We start from the raw sequence: 20,900 nt of genomic DNA, 5'->3' as shown, positions 1-20,900 counted from the left end.
TTATAACACGTTTGACCTGTGATCCAACATTGAGGGTAACACACAAAATTCATCTTGCCTAACAATCTCTGTGTTTTATTTATTTCTCGCTTTTAAGCTACTAAAATTTACGATGGTTCTACCTTACTCACAACCTTGCACCTGATCTAGCAAAGTGTGCAGGTGTGTCTTTATGTGTGTGTGGTGGTAATGGTGGTAGAAGAGGTCTTCTGGATCAGGGCCTTAAGGCTCAGAGTTTTAACAGCTCAGAGTACTGTAGTGAGCTCATCACGGAAGTGAATGTTCATATAAAAGGTATATTCATTTAACAAAAATAGATTAGTTCAATGCCACATGAAATTAAACTACACTTGTGGAAATAAATACAAGTAATTTTAGCAATGTGATGCTTTAGGGTTTTTTGTTTATACATTCATTTACTCATTAATTTGCAACATTTGATTATCTGCAATGGGGCTCCCAGTCGTATTAGCTAGAAGATTCTACCACACGTCAGTGGAGAAAATTAGGCTCCATTATTTACTACAAGTATTTCTGAAGTCCTGTCTTCTGAGACCAAAAATCCACAAAGGAATGAGCCACAAACATTTTTAGGTCAGGTTGATTTATACAGAAGGCTACATTTTATGGCCATTAATGTATCAATGCCCTTTATAACTAAAATAATAAAACTAAAATCTTGGTCACTATTTTAAGGAGCCAATGCCATAACAACCTACAGGAATTGTTTGCAGAAGTAAGATTATTTGGAAGTTACCATTTTGTATGAGACCTACCTCTCACTGTGGGATCTGAGTAACTCTCAAGCAACAATTAATTTATCTTCACAGCATGTTTGTGAAGTATTATTCCCATTTTATAGGTGCAGATATTGCATCAGAGAGATTGTGTGACTTGCCCAAGGTCATACAGGTCTATGGTAGAGCTAGTTACTGAACCCAGTTTGCTCGAGTCCCAGACCAATGCCTTAACCATAGACCATCCATCCATGCTCATGTGGTAATAGATGCAGAATACATCACAGAAATCAGAGAGAAGAGATCTGTTAGGTCAAATCCCATCTACTCCTCTGGTCACTTCCTTTTAATTAAACAAAGATACATAATTCATGAATGCTGGACACAAATTAGAATCTCCAACTGTCACATCAGTTCTAGTGTGTGCCTCGTGTGGCTAGTGTGTTTAACAATTGATGCATCTGCAGTCACATAAAAGAGAAATATTTTGCAAATAACTCTGCTCACTGGGCCCTATGGATAAAGCACTCTAGCTCTCTGCAGGGTTATCCCAGCAGCTCTCATTGAAAAAATGGTTGCAGCTGATTCTCTTGAATATGAGACTGTCTAATGAGTCATTGTGCTCACTGGTGCACAGGACAGGGAGTCAACACTCCAGTGTTTTACTCCCAGCTCTGCCAAAGAATCACTGTGACACCTCAGGCAAGTCACTTCCCCTCTCTGCGCTTTAGTCTGCTCTGTGCAATGAGGCTTCTTCGTAAAGCACTTGGAGCTGTATGGAAGAAAGGCACTTTGAACGTGCTAAGTGCTATTAGTTAGTAGAAGCCTTACTCCATGTTGTATGGCCTCACTGGCCTGAGGTTCTACCTCTTAAATCACACACAACTCTGCTAAACCTAGGCCAAACCAAATCCATCTTCGCAGGTGGGACTCTACTTCCTGCTTTGGACAGGAACTCTGTTCCAATGCAAGTTTACCATACCAGACAGAATAGTCATCTACCATCTCTCAAGGTACCCTTATGCCCCCTTTGCTGTGGTATCAGATCACTTGAACTCTTTTTTTCCCCCCCTTCTCCTTGTTAAAAGCAGGTTTAATACCCTCTGTGCCTCATCTGATCTTTAATGGCCTAAACTGAATAGTCCTCATAAGTCTGTATATAATTGCGTAACTGTAACTAAACATGAGATACTAGCATTTTGGAAATAGTGTCAGCGGACTTGGTAACATGGAGGGAGGGAAGGGAAAGTAAAGTACAACAAAGCAGGAGTTGAGAGCAACAAAGCCTGATCTTAACTACTAGATCCTACAAAGACACATGTCCTTTTTTTTGGTGGTGGTGAGCTAGGGAGGAGTGAACACTAAGGCAGGCTGAGTTCTATGGCACAAAAATTACAAGAGCATCTTAAGTTATTAATGAGCCAGAGCACGGCAGCAATGCAAAGAACACACTGACAATACAGAAATTCACTGACAATGTTAGATGCAAGCGCTTTTCAAAGGGAGAGCAGTACATCCTCACTGGACTGGCAAGTTAAAGTTCGTGCAACCCAGAGACTAACAAAATACCCGACATTGTCCTCTCTACCTTTTTAAACAACAAGTCATGGGAGAGCTCTTCTTACATTCAGTTCAGTTCCCTATCCATTGGGCCACAGTACCTCTTCTTAGGACCTGAACTTGACGCAGACAGGGGTTGTTTTGGTTTAAATCAGTACGCCATTTTTTAATGTAAAGATGCATCCAAGTTTTCTTTGCAAATTCATTTACATGATTTTGTACCTACCACCATTTTGATTTGAGCCTCATTTTCCAAAGCTGCAAAATACAAACAATACTAAGGCCAAGCATACACTACAGACTCATACTGGTATAACGACATCACTCACTGGTGTGAAAAATCTACACCCCGGACCGACGCAGTTATACTGACCTAAACTCTTACTCACCTACCTGTGGCTGTGAACATCTTAAGTCCTGTAGCTCAGATCTTGCCTATGTTCAGTATCACTGTCTTCCCCAACCACCCAGATTTTACAGCTGATTCAGAGAGGTTGAGAACAAAATTAACTTTGGGTGCCCATCCTTACACAACTTGGGGCTGTTTCTCTAGTGCTGATGAGCACCTGCCACTTCCACAGACTTCCACTTTGTAAAAACTGTGAAACTAAAAGCCAGTTGTGCAGGATTCCCCCAGCATGGCAACTAAATATCTAAAACCAGATGAACAATATTTATACTCTGAAGTTAGCTGGCAATATGTTTTTTTGGCTGAAGTTGTGACAGTTTATTTACATAAGTTCTTCCACTTGAAAACTTCCCTGAGTAGCAACATTTGCTTCCTTTTTTCAAAGCCACCATTTTGGACTGAAAAAAGAAGGGGGATTTCTTTTAATTAACTGTGAGTAATATAGAGAGTAAGATCTATTCTTAGGATTTAAAAGGGAATGGCTTTTAAGGGAAGTATAAAAGGAACTTGTTTTATCCAGTCTACCCTTTCCTTTCCAGAACACCACACTCTGGTGCCTCCCATTCAAAAACACAGTAATCAAGTTAAGGCTTAGATTAAGCCATGAACTCTTTCACTTCTTTTTTTATAGTCAAAAACACATGTGGGGAAGTTACAGACAGGGAGTATTACAAGAATTCTCATTTTCTACAGTATTTTCCAGTTACTTTTTTTTGGATGTAATAGGAAATCAAGATCTTGACCTCTTGTGATTAATCTAGGTACTTATACAGCCCATTACATGGATTAATTATCCATGGCACGTTTGCAAGATATTAATATCTGTTTATACAGCACCAACAGAGTGCTAGGGTCTTTTCATATAGGCATTATTACTATGCAATATCCCGGTCAATTTTTCATTTGGATAATTTCATTATATCTAAATTCCCCTTAGGTTTCAGTTAAACACAGTATCATTCATTTCCACCCTTAAACTTTCTGTAGTGGTACTATGTGCTGTTAAGCAGTGACTACACCTTCGTGGTGTATGCAGCGATTTCTCTGCATGAAAAGTACTTCTTCCAGCTCAGTGATGAAGCACATTTGCTATGGAGTTTAAGAAATCTTGTATTGCTGCTGTTTATGGTGTGGATAAACAGAAGTTTTCAGTCCCCAGGGCTTTCCATTGGGCACCTATCGCAAGCACTGATTTCACTTAAAAACAAAGAACAGACAAATATAGAAGAACGACAAGTCCTTTCTGGGGAACTGAGTAATAAGTGCTTATTTGATAGACAACCAGTTGAAAGGGCCAAGAAAGCCAGTAGGCAATCACACTAAGCACTCTTAAGTTACAAGACATATGTAGTATACAGCATTTTGACCAGCACATTTGGTATATTAGTCAAATAGGCCAGGATACAAATAATTGAATTAGAACTGCCCTACACACATGCAGAAAAAGCTACCTATTTAAAATAGATACTCAAGGGGCAAAGGGCTGGTTTCTGGTAGTCAGCTCTTGGAGTAAGCAGCAAACCTAAATTACAGACTCTCTCAGAAGTGCAATTTTAAAGAATAGCAGTTATAAATCCACTAGGTCTGGATTTTATCTGTAGCAATGGACAAACCTCATGGTCGTGTAACCCACACACCGTTTGGGTGTGGTGTTCTCTCCCATCTAGCAGCATCAAGACCACTTTTAGAGAGAGAGAAAAAATGAATCTGCTCTACAGCCTTTGCTAACAGCCAGTTGGCTTTTAGCTCATGCAGTAGAGGCTCATGAATTAAGCTCCAGAAATCCCCGGTTAGATCCTGACCACCAGCAACCGGGGTCTGTTGACATTACTGTCATGCCACTGAGAATTTGGCATTGCAAGATTAATCTCCCTAAGCAAGTTACAGTTTTTCACTTGCCCAATGTCTTCATCCAACAATCAAAATGTAGCTGTTTGAAACAATGATTTTTAACACACTAGGGCAAGACCAGGCAATTAAAAGGACCTGTTTCTAGAACCAGAATTAAAATACTCTCTTATTTTCTTCTATTATTACTGTCACAAAAGACAACTTCCTCAAAAGCAAAAAAACTGGGACATCTGATTATTTATGCCACCATCCACAATGTGCGAGGTACTTTGCAGACACTCAAGAAGGGATGGTCCATGCCCTGCGGAAGTCACAGTCTAAAGACAAATTAGGAGAAGGGGAACAAGTTTTTTTTTTTTTTTTTCCCAATACAAGTTAATTAGATGCACTACAGACAGCCTGGCAGAAGGGGGTCTAATGGGGTACATCCACACTACAAAAAACTAAACAAAAATCACACCACAGCAGCGAGTCTCAGAGCCTAGGCAACTGATTTAGGCTCATGCTATGGAGCTCTAAATAGCAGTGAAAACATTCCCACTCCCACTGTGACCCACCCCATCACTGGGTGTCATAGCCTGGGTTCCACCCCAAACAGGAACATCTACATGGCTGTTCTTGGTCCCATAGCGCAAGTCTGAGTCAGATGACCTGGGCTCTGAGACCCGATGCTGTGAGAGACTTTTCTGCAGTGTGGACCTAGCCTAAGACACGCATAAAGCCCCAGTTTAGCAGAGCACTTGACCATGTGCTTAGGTCCATCCTATTCAGCAAAGCACTTAAGCACATGCTAAAGTATTGGCATTAAAGCATGTGATCAAGTGGTTTGCCAAATGAGGGCCTAAATAAGCAAAGCATTAGGTGTCCTGCACAAGGAGTTGGGAAAGGCATGCATAAGGGCCATGTGGGAGAAGACACACAGGGTATGTGTCCACAGATATTAAATAACCGCAGCTGGCCCAGATCAACTAGCTTGGGTTGCAGGGCTCAGGCTGTGGGGCTATAATACTGCTGTGTAGATGTTTGGTTTCAGGCTCAAGCCAGAGCCAAAATATCTACTCAGCAATTTTTAGCTCTGCAGCCTGAGCTCAAGTCAGCTGACTCAGGCAAGCCATGGCCATGCCTTGGGTCTTTTATTCCAGCATATAAGTACCCAAAGAGCACTGCAGGAGCTCATGACAAAGACAACAATAAAATCTTTTTAGCAAAAATGCAGCAAAAAGGTTGATGAGATATGATCCCATTGAAGTAAAAGGACGGGACTCCTGCTGACTAGGTAAGTGAAAACGCATATAGGCCTCTTTGTCTATTTTAAATCTATTTCTCCAAGCACTGTGTATCTTTGGGGCAAAATAAGTCATTCTTTGTTCCGAGAAAGTCCTTCTGTGTATCACTGCAAACATGCTCTCAGAGGATCCCAGTGAGGGTCCAACTATTGAATTATTATTATTATTGAATTATCATCAGGCCTGTATGTTTGTCCGATTGTTAACTCAGCATGAAAGCAGAATGAAAATTGTTTGTCATATTTATTGGGATCCCAAATGACAGCATTTTTCAGCAAGACAGATGCCAGAAGTAGCTTAGAATGCCTGTTTTAATTACACAATCTCTTCACACAGTTCACGTGCTGTAAAAGATAGCATACTATCCAGAAGAGGACGATTTTATGTATTGCTCAAGTCAAGCGAAGTGGCATTCCAGGTTTAAGAATTGTGTCATTTACCAAGATAAGGATTTAATGCATTTGTTGCAAGTACAGAAACAAACATGCATGTTTGAATTGAAAAGGCTGATTAAAGCCTGGAACATACTATTAAAGGCTCAATCCTATGAAGGGGTGACCCAGAGCAATGACAGCATGCAGCACTTAAAACCGCTCTTTACATTTTCAAAACACTCTACAACCACTAATTAATCCTCGTATCATCCCTGTGAAGTAAAGCAATACACCGTTTATACTGTGTAAAAACTGAGGCACAAAGAAGTAACTAGCCCATAGCCACAGAGGAAGAGCCAGGATTGTAACTTGAGCAATGGACTGGGAGCCAGGAAATCCAGTCCATTACATCATGTCCCTTCAGACAGGAAATTTTGCACTAAAGGGCTCAATCGCATTTTCACACACTTCTGTGCTATGTAAGACCAGCTAATGTGCTTGTGCACAGACATTAAGACAGAATTTACTTAAGACTTAGGTACATACATGTACTGCAGCACTGTATAAGCAGACCAAAAAAATTAAGACATTTGTCAGACAGCCTCTATTTTCAAAAGCATTTCCTTGCAGCCATTAAGAGGATTTAAATAATTCTCACTTTATAATAACTACAAAGAGTCTTTGGGAAGCCCTTCTGGAATGGACAGCTGGTCCAACCCCTTTTTCTACGCCCTCAAAAAACTCTAGCCACTCACCAGGAAATTCCTAACCTGCGCCTGGTGGAAAAATAAGCAAACCCACCACTGAACAGATGTTGAGTGTAAGAATTTCACACTAACCTGAAATGTAACACAAGCTCTTTCACAAATAACTGTCTGAGCATAATTTTATATGTTTGAAGAAGGCGGCTTACGTTTGGTTGGTTCCCCCTTCCTCCAGCAACTGCAGACAGAGCCACAAGTAACATTAGGTATGTGTGTATTGCTTGGTGTGTGGAGGCCTAGGCAGAAGTGTGGTTTGATGATTTTGCATATCCTGGTGAAATGTGCAGCACGACTGAAGACGTCCCCCCATTTAAGCAAGACAGTGACAAAGGACTTTTTTTTAAAAGCATAGTAAGTATCCACATTGCTGACTGCCTCTTAAAGAATATAGAGCTGCCTTCACAAGTGCATGGCTCGCAACATTGTGAATGAAGACAGAGTAAAAACACACCTCCAACTTTCTGTAACTGCAGGAAACAGAGCTTTTTTTTGTTTGTTTTTAAAAAACAAACACCCTTGTATTAGACATTTAGTAATTCTTAAACCTTCCCCTCTTGTATCTCCAACCCCCACACTTTCATAATTGGCAATTTCATTTGAATATATGCTGAGAACATGAAAAGCTCATACCTTGGCATACAAGATCTCTCATCAGTGTTAACAGCCCTACTGGAGGTTTTTTCCAAGCTCCCTACAGCGGATTCGAAAGGATAAAAAAAAATGCAGTTTAAAATATTTTAAAACAGTTTTTAAAAGGATACTGTACCATACAGTTTACAGAGCAGTCATGGTTTTGGTTTGAATTTCAAGCCATTAACTATTTTGTTCCATCAAATGAATTCAGAACAACTTTTGGCTACTGGGATCAAACTACCCCAAACACACAAAGGTGCATTGGCATCACCTCTGGAATGATGCAAGTCTGACTGTTTTAACACATGTTAAATAATAGATTTACATACTCCAAGGCCAGAAGGGACCACTGTGATCATCTAATCTGTCCTCCTGTGCCCACAGAACTTCCCCCAAATAATTCCTAGAGCTCTTTTACAAAAACTTCTAATCTCGATTTAAAAACAGTCAAGACTCCACCATGACACTTGGCATATTGTTTCATGGTTAATTATCCTCATTGTTAAAAAAAATATGTCTTATTTCTCGTCTGCAATTTGTCTAGCTTCAACTTCCAGCCATTAGATCATGTTGTACCTTTTGTGAAGCTGAAAAGCCCATTAGCAAATATTTATTCCCCAGGTAGGTATTTATACACTTCTTAACCTTCTCTTTTCTAAGCTAAATAGATTGAGCTCCATGAGTCTATAACTATGAAGTATGTTTTCTAATCCTTTAATCATTCCTGTGGCTCTTCTCTGAACCCTCTCCAATTTATTAACATCCTTCAACTGTGGACACCAGAACTGGACACAATATTTCAGTAACAGTTGTCCCAGTGCCAAATGCAGAGGTTAAATAACCATAGGTTTATCTTCAACCTTCGCAAGGTCCTCCAAGTCCCTAATTTTTCTCTCCCCTTTTACCTCCCAAGGATAGACCGTATTAGTCCTGCAGAGCTCCTCAACACAGCAGACCTGGGAACAAAGACCCAAGGAAGAGCCTTGAACACATACCCTTCTCTTGGTCCCTTTCTAAACAAAACCATTACTGTTAAGCACATCCCCCAGAGGCCAGGGTCAATTAGAAAACCTGAAAGTGAATATAGTTGACTAGTCTCCTGCATTTGTGATCTCAAATCACCCATGGGAAATGCTTTTGAAATTGGAGACAATGTATATTGGATTTGGAAAAGACAAATAGTAGAAAATAGTTTTAGAGTATAACTTACAAGCTCAGTCATAAAACACTTTATACAATTACTGTAATATATATAATTAAGAAACTGAATCATTATCATGGTCATTAAGCTCCTCTCTAAAGAGAAATTAAAAGTACAGTGCTCCTAGACAGAGGTTTCCAGAAGCTCAGAGAGCAACACACTTCCCCAAATTGCAATGGAACAACATACTTTTAGAGCAAGCCTAAATAATTTGATGCTGTTCTCATTAGCCTACCTCCTCCCACTGTTCATTCTTACATCACATTATGCAAATTGCTAAATAAGCATAAACTGTATAGAAAGTATTGTCTTATACTAAACTAGTGCTACAACATAAGGAAGGTTTTTACAAAAAGTGTTTCTATCAATTGCTTTATGTTTTGTTCCAATATTTACTCTCTAAAAAACTCCAAAGGTTTTTGTTTCTGTTTCTTTAAACTTAAAATCAACTCCACAGTGTCAGGCAAAGGCCATGAAATATTCAGCTGCTCCATAACTAGATACTAGTCAGTCTTTCGAGCAAAAACCAATGAAAAACACTGGCCAACCAACAAAGGCAATAAACAAACACTGAATTGAAGGAATGCTAAGATACCATGCTTTCCAACAGCTGGATTTACAGATACAGCATTGCTCTCCAATCCCAACAGAGCTGAGATAGGTCTTCAGAAGATTTCTAACCCACAGAACTGGGGAGGGCAAAACTGGACCTTCGCTTTAGAAGCTAGCAGGGCATATTGAGAACTACATGATGCTCATGCTTCAGAGCAAATATTGTTAACTTCCAAGAATTACCTGGTTTTCTCCTCTCCATAAGTACACACAAACAATTCACACTATGCTGCCAGTGTTTGAGACTCTCGGGATACCATATTTTTTCTTATTGCCTCTGCTCATGTAATCTGAGGGCTCCAGAAGTATCTCTTCTTTTTTACCCACCAAAGTCTTTCTGTACTCAAGTGGACCCAAAGGCTCTAAAACCAAAATATAAATAAAAAGCCCAATATATATTTAAATCTTATGATATTCTGTGGCTTAACTCAATTTTTGAACAATGGAGTTGGCAATAGTGTACTCCATTATTGCCTGAGTCCACAGCAACTCCGTATACTACAATCTTGCAGTTGTGAAATTAACACAGGCTACATTACAGGACACCACAACTTGTATATAGCTCTATTTATACTGTAGTTTGCCCTGTGACTCCTCACAAACAAGACTTACAAGCCAAAAGGCACTTAAAGAAAAAAAAAGACTGGTGGGTGCTTAGGGACAGTGGTTCTCAAAGTTTTTCTTATTATGGTGCATGCCTCCATATCAATTCATAGGTTACCTCCCATCCAACTGTCCCAATTCAAGTCAGGCAACTTCCCTGTGGTGCGTGGTTATCTGAAACAGTATTCAGTAAATATCAAGGAGATAACATTAGAAAAAACAAAACACAATGCCCTGGTGGTGCTTGCTTCATTATATCTTCAGTATTTCAGACCTGTGCTGTTTATTTCCTCTTTGTGACTAGGACTTTAGACTTAATACCAAATCCTCCTCCTCCCCCTCACACTGCATCCAATGGTCAGATTAAGCAGCAAAGAATCCTGTGGCACCGTATAGACTAACGGACGTTTTGGAGCATGAGTTTTCCTGGGTGAATACCCACTTCGTCTGATGCAATGTTCAGATTGTTAGCTTTCTTTAAAGGTTGGTGACCTTTAATTTTGGGATTCTAAACTGAATCGCACTTGCCTCTTCACCAAAGAAACATTGAAATAAACAAAACAGCTGTGCAGAGAGCAGAAAGACGCTTTTTTTAAATTTTATTTTATTTTTGAGTTTACTGGATCCCAAAAGCTCTTGGAAATGCAAAGGGCCAAATAAATTCTTTTGGCCTTTTGCATTTTGGTGTAAACCGGTCCAGACTGATTTGCGGAATCCTGAATCGTGCTATATTTAGCAGGAAACTGCTTGAAGACTGAAAGATGCTTCACCACAGGAACAGCTGCAGCTCCATGGACCACCCATAAGGGATTCCATGAACGACAGTTTGAGAACCACTGGCTTAGTCCCACAATGTGACTTTAGCTCTATTAATACAAATGTTGGTTCAGATCCTCAGTTGGTGTAAGACAGAATAGGACCATTCACCTCCAGTTGTAAGAAAAAGTAACAAAAAACATTTTTGTTTTAAACTGTTTTCCTGCAGCACTTGCCATCAGTTACTGCAGCATTCGGATAATGCACCAGAAAGTGAAACTGAATAGTTTCTTGGAGCAAAGTGCAAAGAGTAATCAAGTAGCATACAGAGTGAAAAACAGATGTAATATCTAGTTTTAATGCAGTGCTATTAGTAACAAAATTTTAAATTTTAACCTCCCAGCACCTCTTTATGAACAGCCCTTTTAGAAACAAACGTATTGAACAGACAAGCTTTCACCGTGAAAAGATGCTTTTCGGATCCCACTTCCTCATACTTGGCAACCACCTCCCCACACACAGGCTACATCACAGCCATCAGGCTTCTGGTAGATGAGTGATAAGGATTTTCTTTGGAGCCAAGCAAGGCAACTGCTGAAGCTGACCACCACTAGAAACTCCCTTCCTGGAGCCGACTGTACGGCCCACACAGCACCCCCTCGACCTTGGCTGTCCTGAGTACAATTAGACTGGGAGTTAAAGAAGAGAGCCACATCTGGGTTACAGTGTGATGTGTGCCCCGAGTCAGAAGGTGAACTGAAATGGCTTTGCCTTAGCCTAATTTCACCAGAACAAACTGCAAAATAATCACCCAGTTTTGAAGAGTCTGTTCCTCCCTCACTGTGCGTAGGCCACTATCATCACTGTCAGCAGGAGTTTGGGAAATGGCATAGTAAGTATTTACTGAGCAGACAGAGCCCCTAACAGGATCAGAAACACTGAAAAGCCTTGGAGACATTCTGGTTAGTTCATTTATTTTCTCTTTTGAATGCTGTGGAATTGTAATGTTTATGTTGAAACAGGACTATGTTCCTCCCCAAGTGCAAGCACCCACTCCAACACCCAAGAGATCAGAGTATGGGTATTTCGATTTAGGTCTTGCATGGATGGGATGGTCAACAACACTCAGCACTGGCCTCACTCTGCTCCCACTGACTTTGATGGGAGTAGCTTTAGGTCAGCATATATTTGAAAGTCCCATTCTATACATCAACCTTGTCTAGCACTCGTCAAGCACTCATTCTAACATATTTTTTTGTTTGCAACGTAGATGTGACAGCCCAGTTACAGAAACTTAGTGATGGATTTCCTAGAATGGTTGTGATGCTATTTCCACACTATAAATAAAACCTGTTATATCCCTTCTACCCCACAGTGTGCCCCGGTTAGTACTGTAGCGTTGATGGGACATTGTACTTGTGCCTGGATAGAAAGGAAGAAATACTTCTCTGTATCTCAAGCCATGGTGGTCATCAGCTCATTCAAAAACTGATTGTTATATGTCTTTCTATTTGTCTCTTAAAATTGGGTATTTAGATGGCTAAATGTTAGCAAATGCACTTAGAAAACTGCACTTGCAATTAAATGATAGTATGAGAATAAGGCACAAAATCATTATTAATAATGATGATGCCTATTTCTTAATTAGCACTTTTTATCAGTAGATCTAAAAGTGCTTCACAATCTTTTTCATGTATTGATATAGAAGCATTATCATCCTCATTTCACAGATAGGGAATTTGGGCACAGATAAGCTAAATGTTTTGACTAAAGTCACGCAGAAGGGTCCGTGCTGGAGCAGGGAAATAAACCTGTCTCCCCTATGGCCTAGGCCATGCTGTATCCACGGAACCATTCTTGCTGCCAACTTGGAGCCTCTCTTGGAACGGGGGGAAGAAAAATCAAGGTCATGGACTTTCAGGCATACAAGCCATTTGTATTTAGTACAACAACACACAGTCTTATTAAGGTAAAGTCTGCCCCTGAACTTTACAGGACAGGGCAATATCATTTCTGTGGTAGTATTTCTCTCACCCTGTCATCCAACCATCCAGCCAACTGAGGGAGCCTCCATATTGATGATGATCAGCCTAATTATGATCTACAAGTTTAGTACTTTTGAGAGAATAAGAAAATTCTCAAGCACTTACCACCTTGCTTTGGGTAACATATAACTACAATTCAGATATAAGCCTAAAATGATTCTATGTTTCCTTTCTAGTTACCAAGCATCTTGTAAAACACCCTTGGTATGCACATCAAAAAGGCACCAGAAGCTCAGAATTGCATTCCGATCCAGTCTTTATCATGTCATGTTAACCAGAGGAGAAGCTCCATAACCACAAACTCCCTCAGGGTAGCTTTTTATGTGCTAATCCTGCTGCCTGTTTCTTTAGAAGTTTCCATTACTAGCACAAGTTAATATATATATGCGTAATGTTTAGTTTTATACAGATATCCCATAGAAATAATTCTCTTTCAATGGACACTGACACCTACTGTTTTTCAACCACCAGAAAATGATGGAAATAAATCTATAGTCCATAGATACCTGCTTGAAACATTTTTTGCCAGCCTGTGAAGGACAGTAACATTCTCTCTTCCTATGAATCAGTGTAATATCAAATGTTCAAATAGCCTGCCTGCTGTTCCTGTTGTACTGAGCTTTACTGGCCAAAGATATACGGAATGTTGTTGCTTTTGTCCGGAGTTATTTGCACCAACCTTTCAGTAGCTAGGTTTATTCTCAAATCCAGATACACTTCCAAAGCCCTGTTTTTTCCTTTCCCTTCTGCAATGCCTTTGACTCTTCAGTACCATCAACTTCTACCCAATAGACACATTCACCTCTATTGTTGTCCCTTGAATTTAAGTATTCATTTTTAGTACGGTATCTTTTTACACCATAAGGAATATCCTCCAAGGCCCAAAAGGCAGTTGAATGGTCCACCTCCTACTAAAAAAATCAGTAGGAGTTGGGTACCTAACTCCCCTAGTCTATCTTTGAAAATATTCCTCATTGAGTCCATGCCCTTCTCATCTACTACTGAATTTGTTTTTACAAATACCAAATTTGCACTTTGGGAAAATGTAAACAATTCAGTGTAACAGATGGGATGCTTTTCATAATCTCTGGCCTGCAGTGCAGAGGGCTCAGTCTGTATCATGTGGGTCTACCAACCACAGCTATTTGTTGTTGTGTTTGCAGGTGTGCATTTACAGACCATGTTTTTCCTGATTTATGTTAGCTTTAATTAATTTTATTGTAGATTAAAAAACATTGTTGCAACAATTTTTCAGAGGAAATTCAAAAAGAGAAAGAGCTGGCATTTCTAACTATCCAAACCACACTCCACAAAAAAGTCTTAAGGCACTTCGTTGTTTAGGTATCTGCTTAAATGTAATATAATCTAGTAGCAATTTAAATGCAGTACATTCTAATAGTAGGGCTTTGGTAACCTTTGAGAATTAGTATGTCTAACATTTCCCAGCTAAAAATTCAAAATAATTTACAAACATTAATTAATATCTTCAAAACCTTCCCAGTGTAGTAGGTAAGTATTATTATACCCACGATACAGACAAAGCAGAAGTTCAGAGGTGAAGCAACTTGCACAAAGCCATGGAAAGAGATTTAGTGGAATAGTTGAGATAAGAAACCAAGAGTCCCTGGTTCTTGGCCCTGTCCTAAGATCATACCCTTGTCTATACTTCCCCCCCAGTCTCAATGTATACACTTTTGCTATTAATATGCTGCCCTCGTATATTCTAGGTTAAAAAAGAATACAAGCCAAAATTTCAAAATCATGAGTTATCAACAAGAAAGTGTTATGAGAATGAGTTTGAAAAGAATACGTCAATAGCCTCTGGATTTTACACAGGAGAATATGGCTGCAAGAGTTATCTTTGGTCTCAAATACAATGATTGAGGGGAAAACAACATCTTTGAAGTTTAAATCCTAAAACCCACTAGTCACTATTGAATAACAACTTTCAATAAAGAGAGAAAGAAATACATATTTGGAGAAAGAATCATGTCTTCATTTTAAATGAAACACTTGTCAGTCCAAATGCAAGTCATAGAAGCGAATAGTATGGCTATGTTCAATAATGGTAAATTTATGGTGCTGAAAGTTAGCTTAAGAGAAATTCTGAATAGGTTTTGAGTGAATGCTTAGATCTTGAAAATCAGAGCAGGCCATATTTACAACTCTGGAAGTATTTCTCCTGCTGGAATAGCACAGGGATAAACTTAGTGGGTCCATGCCCAAGAAATAAAGTTCTGAGGTGTCCCTTGTTTCCATACAACTGGAGACAAAACTCATGTGTCAAGAAACCTTCTCCTCCAATAAAGACTTATTCTAGAGAAAAGTCAGTTTTGAAAGATCTATAGATTCAGTTTATATCATACTGAGTTTCTGAATAACTGCAGAATCCTCTACTTGCATTAGTTCACTGCATTTCTCAGTGCATGCAATATTATGAATAGCGAGAATGATTTTTAGATATGTTGTGTACTTGGCAACTCCCAACGAAGATGGCTCAGTACCTCTGAAAGCCAGCCACAGTATCTTACTGCTTATGTCTTCTCAATATCAAATCTCAGAAGTATTACTAATCTGCAGTTTACTGTATTTCAGTGAAGTCAGCTTGCACATATTGTACCTAGGCCTTTCAGGTTGTTAGCATTTGCAACAACAATAAAATACAGCTTTTTTTCCCTGGCACATCACTCCCTGAATCCCAACTATTTAACATTCCTTCAGCATTCCCAGTTTATGCACTTGTTCCTCAGCTCTGAATAGCTCCAACACATGAAACTGACTAGAAATGGCATGAAACAGACAGGTGGGGATCAAAAAAGGAGCGTGTTTTGTGCCTGCAGTGACCCAGATTCAGAGTAACCCAAAACAGAATGATTTTTCCATTTTTGTCAGGAGTTTACAAGTTATTAGTTTAAGTTTACCGCTGTTAAGTCTGATTCAAATATCTTGAAATGTCACACCCACCCACTCACCCACTTGGAGGTTCAGCTGGTAGCTAGGGCAGTTTGCATGCTGAACTGTCTCAGATTCCGTCTCCAACCTACATAAGCCAGGAAGAGCTACAGCTGTAATTTCAGGTACAGTAGCAATCTACCCTATAACCCTTTAAACACTCTCACTCTGAAGAGGGCCCTTCGAGAGCAAATCATTACCTGTGTCCTTCCATGAAGGATGAACTGAGCAGATTTCAGCAAAGTCTGCTAGTCTGTGCATAAAAACAGCTAAACAACGTCCAAACTCACCCAAAGTCCTCTGCACCATTCCAACCCTAGTTAGACCTCAGCTGGAGGTCTGAATTGGAGCCGAGGTGCTAGAAGGAGGCCCCTCTGTACTAGAGTGAGTTTCACCCTAGAAAAATGACCCATTAAGGGGGAAAAAAAACTCTGAAGAATGAGTTACAGCTTCCAGATGAGCAAGTTCTTTTTATTTTAGTCACTAAAAAAATGAGTCATACGCAAGTAACTTGGCTTTAAAAAAAGTGGGGATGAAGGGGCAGGCGCGTAGAGAAAGCTACTCATATTTAAACTCCTACTTACCGAAGTGAACCTTGCGTCTTAAACATGCTGTATTATTAACTGGGTAAGACAGTCAAAACAGAGCAGGAAATGATACTGAGAGCAGTGACTAATGCTTCCACTGAGCTTCAAGTACACATCAAATGGAGTGTTTTATCTGGCCACATCTGAACGTATCAGAATACTGAACCATTTCTGTCAATTGGAATTGTTCAAACAATACTCAGGCAGATGGAAATATTTTGTTTTAAAAATCTGAGTGTTCATTATGCAGAATGGACAATGCTAAATATTTACTCGTCTCCCATGGTTTTTGTTCTCCCCAGAGTCAAAGGTCACTAGGCTGCACGTTTTGTTTTTAAAATATGTGAATGCATCCAATACAATAATTTGATGGTTGAAGTCTCTAAGTCAGTGTTTCCCAAACTCGGGACATCGCTCGTATAGGGAAAGCCTCTGGCAGGCCGGGCCGGTTTATTTACCTGCCCTGTCCACAGGTCCGGCCAACTGCGGCTCTCACTGGCCAATGGGAGCTGCTGGAAGCGGTGTGGGCTGAGGGACTTGCTGGCTGCTGCTTCCCGCAGCTCCCATTGGCCTGCAGCAGCGAACTGCGGCCAGTGGAAGCCACAAATCGGCCAGACCTGCAGATGTGGCAGGTAAACAAACTGGCCCAGCCTGCCAGGGGCTTTCCCTCCACAAGCAGCCTCCCAAGTTTGGGAAACATTGCTCTAAGTTACACTTAAGCCACCATTTGTGTTACTAACCCGATTCTCAATTATTTTATTGTCTCCAATGCATTTCGAGAGATGCAAACCAGGTTTACTTACTACAAGGAGCTCATGAGAATAGTTGAATTGGAGCAAAATATTTTAAGTTTATGGCTCAATTGTCCGATTAATCTTAATGTGCAGAGACTGTAGCAAAGCCACATGGTAGATCAAAGTTGCCAAGTGAAAAACTAATTTATGCTATGCCATCTGCGAATTAACTTATTAAAATTGTTTTATGTAGTCTTCCAAGAGACTTTAAAAAGAACACATTCTCATCTCTACAAAAGAAATATGCAGCTTTTCTATGAATGAACAGTAACTTAACACACCAATTGTATTCCGTCTATAGGTGAGTGGGCAGCTCTGCTACTGACCTGTCATGTAACCTTGGGCTAGTTATTTTACTTCTCCGCCTCAGTTTGTCCAAATGTAAAAAAACCAGGACAGTGATCCTGCTCACCTTTGCCCAGTGCTATAGGCTCTACAGATGAAAAGCACTGTATAAGAGTTAAGTGGTTTTTATTAATAAAGCCTAGGAAATACTATTTTAGTCAATGGAACTTAATAAAATTGAGAATATAGTTATAGACTCTTTTTGTGAAATCACACTTGACTTTCTGTTAAAGAAACAAGAATTTGTCAACATGTTAGCAAATAACTGAACCAGCCATAAACCACTGAAGATGAAGGGCCATCTTGCTTGTTAAGATTGGCCTAGAAATTGGGTTCAAATGACACCTGTTCCACAACCTCTCTATCTGATACTGGGCAAGTCGCTTCATCTGTCTGCACCTCAGCTCCCCCCGCCTATTTAGATAGTCCCTACTTAAAGAGTTTACAATCTCTCATTAAGCACCCAAAATAAGGGCTACTAGGTATTTCTCATACAAATAATAAAAAGTCAGGGACTAACAACAACATGCCACTTCCCTATCTGAAGGTGGAGGAGGATAGGAACTGAATCCTGACCTCAAAAGATTCCTGAGTGGATTTACCCTGAATGAGCTTGTCATTTGGGTATGGAAAGACATAGACCCAGTTATGGCTATTTTCCCAAATGAGACTGTGCCTCTCTACATAACCATAAATTCATATTGCCAGAACCTTCCTTTGAAGGCTGCTCAGGCTGTCAAAACACTATTGCAAACAGCACAGCTCCCCCTCCTCTTCTAAAAGCAGAAGGGAGCTCTCCCAACCTGTTCTCCCTGGTTTGGGTAAGCTGTGCTCCCTTCCGCCTTGATTGATCCAGCAAGAGTTCCCCCATCCTGTTTGCATCTTTATCTAGCAGCTGTAACCCTTTGCGATTGCTCCATCCAAAGCCACAGGCTGATGACAGTGTTAACAGTCCTTGCCTACAGGAAGACAAGAATGCAGGTACCTCTAGTTACAGCACTTTCAATTTCTGCAGAAGCTAAAGAAAGCCCTGCTTTGCATGTGTAATACCACGGTGCAGCCAACTAATTATGTTTCTTCTCTCATCCCAACAAAAACTACATAGGCAGAAAACTAATATTTCCTCAAAGAACTGGAAACAAGAAAAGGTAAAGTTTAGCTCCTACTGACTCCTTCCTTCAGAGAGAGAGAGAGAGAGAGAGAGAGAGAGAGCGAGCACGTGTTCCTAACCATTCACTGTCCTGTTTCCAACACATCTTCAACCTTTGTGCCCCAACTATAGAATAATAAGTCTTTCAATCCCTCAAATGTAGTAAGTCAACCAAGCTATCCCACACCACAGCAGGATTTTTCCCTACTGTACATTTATCCTTTTCATGCCCACTTCCTGTGTGCCAAGACCCATCCCTCTCATTTAAAACCACTCTTAATAATCTGACGCTGCACAGACTATGTATTCCAGGCCACTATCTTTTGTACAAAAATTCATCTGAATTAGGAAGACAAGGCTTCTGACTTGAAGAAATTACCTTGGGTTTTTTAAAAGCTTTTTGTACACTTGCAGCATTCTATCACGGTTAAATATTAGCCTTTTAAATGCCTTGAAGGGTATTAAATAACACGCAACCAGGTCCTCTCAATTTTAAATGATAGGTAGACAACAGCTCACTTAATTGTACTGGCTCTGTGTAAGTTTAAGGGGTTCCTTAAAAAAAAACAAAACTTGTAAATGTTTGGTTTTGTTTTACTTGTTATGGGTAATACCTAAGGTGTCCAAAAGACATTTTATTCTGTTTTGTTCAGCTTGTTTTCTTTGTGCATTTAACAGTATTTTGAGTACACTTGGTGTCCCTTTCATCTGTGCAGGGCCCCGATCCTACAAACAACAGTGCCTGGGCAGATTAGTGGGCTCCTCAGAGACGCAGCAAAGTCAATGGGACTCCATGAGGGCGAAGCAGTCTGCCCATGCGCTCAGCTATAAGATTGGGGCCCCACTCTGTTTCCCTTGTTTGCATGAGTCTTCTACACAGCAAGAGAGAAATACCAACTTTTGGTCAAGTTGACAGTGTCTCTTCAGACCTTATCAACCCCTGGTCCCTACCTTTGCTATGGGGCACCAGCATCATCCTTCCAAATGGGGACCTGAGACATTTTCTTTAAATTTCCCACAAGTGCTACCACCAGTTAGTAACAGCAATGAGAGTACTAGGATCTCAGGCTTCAGTAGGCAGCTCCCATTTTAAATACTCTGTTGTACAGTCCTACACATAATATGACTATATTACAAATAATTTTGGCCACATGGAGCTCTCTTTACATGAGGGTTCCCATTACTGCTACCCTGCATGAGAAAACATAGGAAAAAAATGCTAGTGTAGACAAAGATTTAACAGTCTTCAAATTATTCCTTTTTGGAAGTGCTGACTACCAGACTCCTTCGAAATACGAAAAGTATGAGCACCATCAAAACAAAAATATAGACTACTTTCAACGGAAGCAGCATTCAAATCACACTGGTAAATCATTACACTTTGAACTCAACATTTGTCAAACATGGCATAAAAAGAATCGTCACTCAGACCAAGAGTATGTATATGGTTCTTTTGCTACAAGAGTTTGCTCACAGCTGAGTTACATATACTTGAAAATAGGGAGACAGAATCAAAGTGCTGACACAGACTCAACTATAGGCTTGTAGACAGTGATGCTATAATTAAACACTGTGGATTGCATTTTTCCTCACGAACTGCAACCTTTACAAAAATTAGACCTACAACCCTACTTTTAAAAAGTGTGGGGGAGGGAAAAAGGGGGAAGGCAGACACCAAAATACAACCAGCAAAAACATCAACTCCTACAGAGAACAAGAACATAGCCACCAAATGTTTTGCTTCTACACGTATTTGCACTGCAAACCAAGATTATTATTCAGTATTTTAGTCCTCCGCTGTTCACTTGAAAGGCTCATATTGTGGCACTATGGAGATACAGATCAGCTGAAGGGAGGAAAGGAAGTGGATGGAGAGCAAGCATCAACATTTACCAAACTGGCAGGAAAAAAAAAAGATAAATACTACCTCCGTTTTGTACTCTGGCTTTCACATCATTTGTAACACTCCCTTATTATTCGTAGGCTATGTCTGGGCTGAAACCAAAATATTTAAATTTTCAAACGGAAATAAGTTGCCAGTGTTTTAGAACTTGGGGATAAAGAGACGTTTAAATGAATGCCTGTAGATTAAACTGCCATCAGTTCCTTCAAGCTGTCTATCCTACAGAAACAAATGTCACTTTCTCTATTTCTCTCTGAGAGATGGGCAGACTCTTGGAACATGACAGCCACATGTTCTGGTTATTGTTACCTTGGAGCTAAAGAGTGATTTATTGCAAC

General features: G+C 40.0%; 1 protein-coding gene across 5 annotated transcripts in view; it reads right to left on the bottom strand.

Annotated features, from left to right (window-relative positions):
• Window positions 1–20,900, bottom strand: part of RAP1A (RAP1A, member of RAS oncogene family) — a 72,944-nt gene that overhangs the window by 28,658 nt on the left and 23,386 nt on the right. For 3 of the 5 annotated variants that reach the window (XM_030561711.1, XM_030561710.1, XM_030561712.1), the window contains one exon: window positions 7,612–7,672. The exons of 1 other annotated variant lie outside the window; for it this stretch is intronic. Coding sequence is in view for 1 of the 4 variants with exons in the window: in XM_030561709.1 (XP_030417569.1) it covers window positions 7,131–7,184 (54 nt within the window). In the remaining 3 variants the exon portion in view is untranslated. Of the gene's footprint in view, window positions 1–7,130; window positions 7,228–7,611; window positions 7,673–20,900 lie in introns of those variants that run through there. One more of the 5 variants, XM_030561709.1, reaches the window with a different exon arrangement.

This window comes from Gopherus evgoodei, chromosome 4 (genome assembly GCF_007399415.2).
Source record: "Gopherus evgoodei ecotype Sinaloan lineage chromosome 4, rGopEvg1_v1.p, whole genome shotgun sequence".
NCBI classification, from domain to species: Eukaryota; Metazoa; Chordata; order Testudines; family Testudinidae; genus Gopherus; species Gopherus evgoodei.
This window is presented reverse-complemented; position numbering and strand designations above follow the sequence as displayed.